We start from the raw sequence: 10,645 nt of genomic DNA on the forward strand, positions 1-10,645 counted from the left end.
ATGACGAGACTCAGCGCTGCCGATCGGAGCATAGCCCTAGGATGTATCCAAAGAGGGGAATCGCAGTCTTCTATTGCACGCCACTTCAACGTCCACCACAGCACCATTTGACGCCTTCGTGACCGATACACACAGTTCAATTCCACTGCAGAATGTCCGAGAACCGGTCGACCAAGAGCTACCATACCTGGACAGGATCGCTACATTCGACTGTTCCACCTATGTCATCGCAATGCCACAGCTAAGGAGACTGCAGGACACATCCATGGTTTAAGGAGGATATCGGACCATGCTGTCAGGAACCATCTTCGGGGGGCTGGAATCCGACCCAGATCCATCGACAGCGACGCTTGCGTTGATGCCATACCTTACAGCCTTGGAATTTGAGAAACTGGAGAGGAGTTTTGTTTAGTGATGAATCAAGATTTTTTCTTCACCGACAAGATGGAAGACAATGTGTTTATCGATCGTTGTCGAAATAAGCGTTTTGCCCCACATTGTGTACGTGAATTCGACAATTTTGGTGGCGGTAGTTTCATGGTGTATGGGGCCTATCCTATACCACGAGATCTGACTTGGTTGTGTTTCAGGGAACTTTGACAGCAAATCTCTACATTAATCAAATTCTTCAACCTCGCTTTCTTCCAATCATTGACCGTCAGAGGGAGCAGTTTCAACAGGACAACGCTCCACCGTACAGCTCATGTCATGGTAGTCTCCCTGTATAATGCCAACATCAACGACTTGCCATGGTCGTCGTTATCTCCAGATCTCAATCCAATCGAACACGTGTACGTCAGCGTCTGAAGTAAATAAATGAGCCTTCGCCGGTGATTGCCATTACTAGCCTTGTGTGTACATATAAGGCTTCTCCACTCCAGTATAACTACATCTGATACTAGAATCTACTCTACTGTAAACATTGCTTTCTACCTGTACATATACTTCTCAGCCACACTCTGTATATCACTTGCTTGATAACGGTGTTAGAACCTACACCGAAACGTCGCTCTCAATTGTAATAAAGAAGTTGTTCATCCATACATTTTTTATCCTTACTTAGTACTCCAACTTCTAAATACCTATCAAAGAAATGGCCCTGTTTGAAAAGCTGATCATTGACAAGCAATTTCCTGGAACTATATTTGACAAAACGGATCATTGAACGATGTGTTGTGGCACATTTGAAACTATATGATGGTAAATACAACAATCATGATTTATTCGGTTATATCAGTAGTGTAAAATTACAACTATACTCATTCGTACCAAGGTTAACACTCCAACTTGTGGAACTACGCTCGGGAAGATTTTAGTCTGTATCACTTTCACTGTTGATGAAAATCAGGTGCATTTTGAATGGAACTGGACCTGGAGGTATGACAAGATTTTTCATACCCTATACAACGGATGGTTGAGTCAACTAAAAAAAGGAGTGTCTTGACTGGGTCTCTCTCTCTGCCTCTCTCTTTCTCTCTACCCCTATTCTGATTACACTTCGGTGCTACAATTTCAATGGCATTGAGCTGAATAGTTAAGTCTATCAAATGTTGGATCCATTCTGTATCACTGATAAGTAGTTAAAAGTCATTTGTACCCAAAAACAGACCTGGACTAATTGCTAAATATACCATCCAACAAGATGTGATGAGGATATTAGTTCTCTGTTATGCTTGAGTTTCGACTTTCTGTTGTAGGAGCATGCACAGACACAAAGTCCGCGTGTCCGAATTGGGCCAGCTACTTCGAATGTTATCGTCTTTCTTCCGTGAATTGTGACTGTGCCCTTTCCTGCAACACACCATCAGAATGCGACCGTAAGTTTATCCTAGATATGTACACGATTCTGTCATCTGGATATGAAGGATATCTGGCTTTTGCAACCAATTCCTCCAATTTTTTAAAAGGGGGAAACATCTAAAAGGTATTAGGTGAACACAGCAGATTAATATTCGACAACTCAACAAAAACTAAAATCATACAGAAGTCATATTCAACAGTCACATATGCTACTTCCAGCTTCATCGGGAGATACCAGCTGTAACTGTAGACAGTGGGCCAGTGAAGGGAAATGTGAAACTGATCCTGCTACAGTGGCCTCTTGCCCTGCTACATGCGCCATTAGGACAAGTGAGCATATGATTTTTGTTTGTTTGTTTATTTGTTGTTTAACGCTGCAATCAGCAATATTCCGGTCTGTAACTGTCGTATCCTGGACACACATTGCTCGCGTGACATACGTTTGAATAGTGATGTTATGAAATGTTGGTGATACAACTGAAGGACAAAATGTCAATACCCTCATTGTCGATTTCGTATATTTTAAGAGACAAATGTAGAAAAGTCTCCTTTTAATTGATACTACCTACTTAAGAATGAATCTTTTCATCGTATTGCAAAAGTAAAAGTGAATGTAGATGTATTGTATCGCGAATATCTCCAATATCTACATTACAACGTTCACACTAACTTAATATCATTTATACCTTCAACATTTCCCCTCTTGGAATATCCGACCTAATGCAACAATGTGTTGTTTTTAAGGTGCTGTCAGGTGTCCGGATCCACCGACAGTTACGAATGCGGAGCCCAACGTGGCTGGTGAATACAAAATCTACCAAACTATCACGTTTATTTGCGTGCCCGGTGCGACCCTCACTTCTACATCATCGTACGACAAGGGTATGAAGCACTGCGCAACCGATGGTACCTGGAAGAATAACTTTTATTACAAGACAAATCCTGTTTGTGTTCAAGGTAAAGTCACGTTTTTATGAACATTTATATATCGTTTCTGATATTCCTGTATGAATCTTGAAGCATTCTTAACCTGAGAAGGATCATACAATAGGTCAGCGTAGACTGAGTTTATGAGAAAAAGAAAAAGAAAACAAATGAAAGTTAAATCAAATCCCATACAAAATCCAATCTCATAAAACAAAAAACTATATGTCACTCCAATACAATACCTCTCCGCTTGAAGATCAGACGACATCTCCACAGGAAGTCGCGTCAGGTGAACTTCCTTATCAACCAGTCAGCCTTGGTGCTTCTAAATTCTCAAAACATATAAGCAAAGCATTCAGACAAGAACATCAGATTTCGATATCACTCGGGTAGCGGCGAATGCAGGATATTAAAGTTGCGGCTTTATATTGTTGTGAATATTGTATACATCGACATCAAACCGAGTGTTCTGTGTATGGTATATGTGTGTTCTGTGTGGGTTATGCTTTACTAAGACAGAACATTTTAGATCGAGGTGGTGAGTAAATGTCGGCGAATCTTTCAGAAAACTGACATCTGATTGGCTCAAGAATCCATCTAACCTTCATTTAGATTGGGACGGCAAACTTTGGGGATAGTAATATTGAGAAAGAGAAAACACTCGAATGCCTCCATTTACAGACAAAGTGAATGATTGCCACAAAATACCTTAGGAAATTCATGTGAATAATGTAAATGGCACATGTCATGCATGGCATACATCATAATACATACTTTTATATTTCGAGGATTAAATACCTATTTTCTACTGTAGCTGACAGCTTGAAATGTCTTGCAATGTTTCATCACAAAGCAGTACTAATTCTCAAGAATTTCCTTTGAATAGCCACACCAGCTCCAACGACCACAACAACCACCACGACTACAACTACAACTACACCGGCTCCTACTACTTTATTAGGTAATGTTGTTTCCATTTACATAAAATCTTGACTTGATACACCTAGTGTGATCACCGATTTCCAGTGGCCAATTTCGTATAATTCTCATATCTATTTTGTCCTTGACGCCAAATGGAACCTGTTTCGGTGGATAATCTACACTTGTCATCATCTTGGATTGACAATTCATTTGTGCACATTGACCAAGGAGACTACCATATATTGTAGATGTGAAACAAATGCATATGTTTGTGGCAATTGATTGATGGATCAAACGTTTTTGAATAGGGTTTGAAACCTGCAATGTTCCTAAACATACAGCAGTGTGTGGATATGTTTCACAATGAAAGGTCCATCCATTATTTACATAATGTATAAAGCGTAATCATCCTGTTTGTACACTTAATGGTTTGGATTCCTTGGGCACAGTCAGTGACGGTTACATAGACTTGGTTTGATAGTAACATACAGAGACACAGCTGGGGCTTGTGTTCAGTGGGCCTTCTTCTTTGAAAACTTTCGGAGTCATATTCTGAACACACTTCGGTAATACAATGAAATGGCATTGACCCCAATAGTTAGGCCTATAAATGTTTTAATCTTTCCGTATCACTGAAAAGTAGTCCAAAGTATAATAAATATACCACACAACCCGATGTGATATGGATGTTAATTCTCTTTATGTTTGAGTTTTGACTTTCTGTTATAGGAACATGCACAGACACAAAGTCCGCGTGTCCGAATTGGGCCAGCTACTTCGAATGTTATCGTAGTTCTTCTGTGAATTGTGACTGTGCTCTTTCCTGCAACACACCATCAGAATGCGACCGTAAGTTTATCCTAGATATGTACACGATTCTGTCATCTGGGTATGGAGGATATCTGGATTTTGCTACCAATTCCTCCAATTTCTTAAAAGGAGGAAACATCTAAAAGGTATTAGGCGAACATAACAGATATACGGATGAATATTCGACAACTCAAAAACTAAAATCATACAGAAGTCATATTCAACAGTCACATATGCTACTTTCAGCTTCATCAGGAGATACCAGCTGTAATTGTAGACAGTGGGCCAGTGAAGGGAAATGTGAAACAAATCCTGCTACAGTGGCCTCCTGTCCTGCTACATGCGCCATTAGGACAAGTGAGCATATGATTTTTGTTTGTTTGTTTATTTGTTGTTTAACGCTGCAATCAGCAATATTCCGGACTGTAACTGTCTCATCCTAGACACACATTGCTCGCGTGACATACGTTTGAATGGTGACTTTACAAAGTGTTGGTGATACAACTGAAGGACAAAATGTCAATACCCTCATTGTCGATTTCGTATATTTTAAGAGACAAATGTAGAAAAGTCTCCTTTTAATTGATACTACCTACTTAAGAATGAATCTTTTCATCGTATTGCAAAAGTAAAAGTGAATGTAGATGTATTGTATCGCGAATATCTCCAATATCTACATTACAACGTTCACACTAACTTAATATCATTTATACCTTCAACATTTCCCCTCTTGGGATATCCGACCTAATGCAACAATGTGTTGCTTTTAAGGTGCTGTCAGGTGTCCGGATCCACCGACAGTTACGAATGCGGAGCCCAACGTGGCTGGTGAATACAAAATCTACCAAACTATCACGTTTATTTGCGTGCCCGGTGCGACCCTCACTTCTACATCATCGTACGACAAGGGTATGAAGCACTGCGCAACCGATGGTACCTGGAAGAATAACTTCTATTACAAGACAAATCCTGTTTGTGTTCAAGGTAAAGTCACGTTTTTATGAACATTTATATATCGTTTCTGATATTCCTGTATGAATCTTGAAGCATTCTTAACCTGGGAAGGATCATACAATAGGTCAGCGTAGACTGAGTTTATGAGAAAAAGAAAAAGAAAACAAATGAAAGTTAAATCAAATCCCATACAAAATCCAATCTCATCAAAAAACTATATGTCACTCCAATACAATAACTATCTGCTTGGAGACCAGACGACATCTCCACAGGAAGTCGCGTCAGGTGAACTTCCTTATCAACCAGTCAGCCTTGGTGCTTCTAAATTCTCAAAACATATAAGCAGAGGCATTCAGACAAGAACATCAGATTTCGATATCACTCGGATTGCGGCGAATGCAGGATATTAAAGTTGCGGCTTTATATTGTTGTGAATATTGTATACATCGACATCAAACCGAGTGTTCTGTGTATGGTATATGTGTGTTCTGTGTGGGTTATGTTTTGCTAAGACAGAACATTTTAGATCGAGGTGGTGAGTAAATGTCGACGAATCTTTCAGAAAACTGACATCTGATTGGCTCAAGAATCCATCTAACTTTCATTTAGATTGGGACGGCAAACTTTGGGGATAGTAATATTGAGAAAGAGAAAACACTCGAATGCCTCCATTTACAGACGAAATGAATGATTGCCACAAAATACCTTAGGAAATTCATGTGAATAATGTAAATGGCACATGTCATGCATGGCATACATCATAATACATACTTTTATATTTCGAGGATTAAATACCTATTTTCTACTGTGACTGACAGCTGTAAATGTCTTGCAATGTTTCATCACAAAGCAGTACTAATTCTCAAGAATTTCCTTCGAATAGCCACACCAGCTCCAACGACCACAACAACCACCACGACTACAACTACACCGGCTCCTACTACTTTATTAGGTAATGTTGTTTCCATTTACATAAAATCTTGACTTGACACACCTAGTGTGATTACCGATTTTCAGTGGCCAATTTCGTATAATTCTCATATCTATTTTGTCCTTGACGCCAAATGGAACCTGTTTCGGTGGATAATCTACACTTGTCATCATCTTGGATTGACAATTCATATGTGCACATTGACCAAGGAGACTTCCATTTATTGTAGACGTGAAACAAATGCATCTGTGTGTGGCAATTGATTGATGGATCAAACGTTTTTGAATAGGGTTTGAAACCTGCAATGTTCCTAAACATACAGCAGTGTGTGGATATGTTTCACAATGAAAGGTCCATCCATTATTTACATAATGTATAAAGCGTAATCATCCTGTTTGTACACTTAATGGTTTGGATTCCTTGGGCACAGTCAGTGACGGTTACATAGACTTGGTTTGATAGTAACATACAGAGACACAGCTGGGGCTTGTGTTCAGTGGGCCTTCTTCTTTGAAAACTTTCGGAGTCATATTCTGAACACACTTCGGTAATACAATGAAATGGCATTGACCTCAATAGTTAGGCCTATAAATGTTTTAATCTTTCCGTATCACTGAAAAGTAGTCCAAAGTATAATAAATATACCACACAACCCGATGTGATATGGATGTTAATTCTCTTTATGTTTGAGTTTTGACTTTCTGTTATAGGAACATGCACAGACACAAAGTCCGCGTGTCCGAATTGGGCCAGCTACTTCGAATGTTATCGTAGTTCTTCTGTGAATTGTGACTGTGCTCTTTCCTGCAACACACCATCAGAATGCGACCGTAAGTTTATCCTAGATATGTACACGATTCTGTCATCTGGGTATGGAGGATATCTGGATTTTGCTACCAATTCCTCCAATTTCTTGAAAGGAGGAAACATCTAAAAGGTATCAGGTGAACATAACAGATATACGGATGAATATTCGACAACTCAAAAACTAAAATCATACAGAAGTCATATTCAACAGTCACATATGCTACTTCCAGCTTCATCAGGAGATACCAGCTGTAACTGTAGACAGTGGGCCAGTGAAGGGAAATGTGAAACAAATCCTGCTACAGTGGCCTCCTGCCCTGCTACATGCGCCATTAGGACAAGTGAGCATATGAATTTTGTTTGTTTGTTTATTTGTTGTTTAACGCTGCAATCAGCAATATTCCGGACTGTAACTGTCTCATCCTAGACACACATTGCTCGCGTGACATACGTTTGAATGGTGACTTTACAATGTGTTGGTGATACAACTGAAGGACAAAATGTCAATACCCTCATTGTCGATTTCGTATATTTTAAGAGACAAATGTAGAAAAGTCTCCTTTTAATTGATACTACCTACTTAAGAATGAATCTTTTCATCGTATTGCAAAAGCAAAAGTGAATGTAGATGTATTGTATCGCGAATATCTCCAATATCTACATTACAACGTTCACACTAACTTAATATCATTTATACCTTCAACATTTCCCCTCTTGGGATATCCAACCTAATGCAACAATGTGTTTTTTTTAAGGTGCTGTCAGGTGTCCGGATCCACCGACAGTTACGAATGCGGAGCCCAACGTGGCTGGTGAATACAAAATCTACCAAACTATCACGTTTATTTGCGTGCCCGGTGCGACCCTCACTTCCACATCATCGTACGACAAGGGTATGAAGCACTGCGCAACCGATGGTACCTGGAAGAATAACTTCTATTACAAGACAAATCCTGTTTGTGTTCAAGGTGAAGTCACGTTTTTATTAACATTTTAAATCGTTTCTGATATTCCTGTATGAAACTTGAAGCATTGGCTTGTAATGTGTGTATAATCGTCATCGCATTCCTTACCTGAGAAGGATCATAGAAGAGGTCAGAGTAGACTGAGGTTATGAGAAAGAGAAAACGAATAAAAACAGATCCCATACAATATCTAATCTCATAAAAAAAACTATACGTCACTCCAATACAATACCTCTGCGTGAAACCTGCAACGTTCCTAAACATACAACATATGAATGATTGCCACAAAATACTGCAATATAAAATCTAATCTCATAAAAAAAACTATATGTCACTCCAATACAATGCCTCTCTGCGTGAAGATCAGAAGACACCTCGTTTCAGACAAGCACATATCTCAATTCCGTATCTCTAATATAATAGGGTAGCTACAAATGGAGACGATAAATGCGCGAAATTATACCGTTGTGGATATTGTATACGTCTTGGCATCTGCATTCAAATGGTGTACTATGTACGGTGTTCTTTGTGTGTGTTCTTTGTGGGTTGTACTTTGTTCAAATAGAAATTCCATGAAAGGGGAACATTTGAGAAAGTTAACATCTGAATGGCTTAAGACCCCAATAATCCTTTAGTTCGATTGCGGTTAAATTCGCCTTCAGATCTTCATGCATATAGGTATCATTTAGGAGTAAAATATCTGCTTTCAGGTGAAGGATACACAAGCGAAAAGGGTTTTTAGTAGGCTTGCTATCACCATTTGTTCTATTCATAATCGTTGTAGGTAATTTAGCCTGTATAGGTTTTCTGGGACATTGTTCAGTGGCATTCTAGTACTGGATTATACACTAAGCGTTCCTTCTTCCCTCTAACAGATGATCCAACTACAACAGCCACTACTACCACCACTACAACATCTACTACTACAACAACTACAACGACAACAACTATTGCTCCTGCGACAATCGCACCCGTGTTCCTGGCTTCGGTGAACTTCATAGAAACCTGCACCCGAGTAGACAAGTCGTTCATCAAACCTAACATTGCCCCATCTGTCACGGTGATCCAGACAATCACCAAGGACACTGTACAGGAGTGTGCGGCTGTTTGTGTGATGATGACCGAGTGTGCCTACGTATCGTACGACATACATACATCTGATTGTACGGTTTTGAGGAGTGGAGGGGTCGTTTACAGCGGTGGTGGTGAACTGTGGAAAGTGGCTTAAGACAATATGTTTAGGTTCACACAGGTTTAAAAGGGGCGGTCGAGTGGCCTGGTGGTTAAAAGCGTTTGCTTGTCACGTCGAAGACCGAGATTAGATTCCCGACATGAGTACAATGTGTGAAGCCCATTTCTGGTGTCCCAAGCTTTGATATTGCTGAAATATTGCTTAAAGCGGCGTAAAACGATACTAACCCACTCACAGGTTGAAAGCCTGAGAAGAGCGGTTCCAATAAAGGATATGATTAATCTTATGTGCTTGTTGACATTTTACAGTGTTGTTGTTTGCATTAGATATGTTTGCCTGCAAATGAAAACTAAAATTGAATTGGCTCCGACAAGAGGATCGTGTGGAGACAGTATGACATACCTCTGAACCTACGCGATTAGCCATGGCAACGTAGATGATAAACGTGTCTTGAGGATCCGTGTTGGGCAGGATACTCTCACCTTTTTGCAAAGCACATGCCTTCCGGCACGATCTGTAATAAATGTTATGCTATGACTGTTCACAGCATTAATCCCGGCTCACTCAATCACTGTTATGGCGAGTAGTGTCACCTAATTTTTTGGAGGGGTAAACGGACCCATCATCAGTTTTATCTATCTCAAAGTTTATCAAACATGAAATATCTATATATGTCTCATTTTCGTTGTATTTGCTACATAATAAAAATATTTTTTTAAATTTTTCGTAGACATTTCATCGATCTGACGAAGGCAATACAACGTCTTAAATGTGATATTAAAATGGTTGTTCCTGAATAAATCATTCAAATACAAGTGGTATTTTATCTTTCTTTGATCAACATGCAATGACGACGATTCACGTATGTCACCAAGCCTGTTACACTTCCTCTAACCCATGATAATTCCTGGTAAGGATATCGGTTCCCAGTGATCGATGTTTGTTGTAAGAGGCGACTAAATGGATCGGGTGGTCAGGGTCGATGACTTGGCTGGTGGAAAGTCTTCTTATCTCAATTGCCTGGGTGGATGCGCATGGTGTCTTTACACTGGATTGTCTGGCCCAGAGTTGATTATTTATGGACCGCGGTCAAATAACTGGAATATGTCCCAGTGCGCCGTTAAAAAGAACCACCTGGCCTATACATGTATAGGAAAAAGTGTAACTGTGCTTTACATAAAATGGTGTGAATGTTATGTTATCGAAAGAACATATTAATGTTTAAATATTTGCCTGATAAATGTTTTGTCATAAAACATTCATGGAACTTAAGGTGACAGTGTTGGGTGTGACCACAATTGCGTTGATACATGCGAGGAAGGGGCGGTGCATTAATAT

At 39.6% G+C, this 10,645-nt stretch overlaps 1 protein-coding gene across 1 annotated transcript; it reads left to right on the top strand.

Moving 5' to 3' along the window:
• LOC139465577 (uncharacterized) lies at positions 1-9,343 on the top strand. The gene is made up of 10 exons (XM_071247289.1): positions 1-43; positions 2,020-2,130; positions 4,378-4,497; positions 4,705-4,815; positions 5,230-5,442; positions 6,296-6,364; positions 7,054-7,173; positions 7,381-7,491; positions 7,906-8,118; positions 8,991-9,343. Exons 1-10 carry the CDS (start codon positions 1-3, stop codon positions 9,341-9,343), a joined length of 1,464 nt encoding a protein of 487 aa, XP_071103390.1.
• The last annotated feature ends 1,302 nt before the right edge of the window (positions 9,344-10,645 follow it).

Source organism: Haliotis cracherodii, unplaced genomic scaffold (genome assembly GCF_022045235.1).
Source record: "Haliotis cracherodii isolate W230 unplaced genomic scaffold, xgHalCrac1.p SCAF_18, whole genome shotgun sequence".
Classification (NCBI taxonomy): Eukaryota; Metazoa; Mollusca; class Gastropoda; order Lepetellida; family Haliotidae; genus Haliotis; species Haliotis cracherodii.

Bases quoted from the DNA above. Each gene is read 5' to 3' on its own strand.
- LOC139465577 (XM_071247289.1), top strand. From the start codon at position 1: ATGACGAGACTCAGCGCTGCCGATCGGAGCATAGCCCTAGGAT. The intron at 44-2,019 runs GTATCCAAAGAG...TGCTACTTCCAG, and splicing joins TCGGAGCATAGCCCTAGGAT to CTTCATCGGGAGATACCAGC. The intron at 6,365-7,053 runs GTAATGTTGTTT...TTTCTGTTATAG, and splicing joins GGCTCCTACTACTTTATTAG to GAACATGCACAGACACAAAG.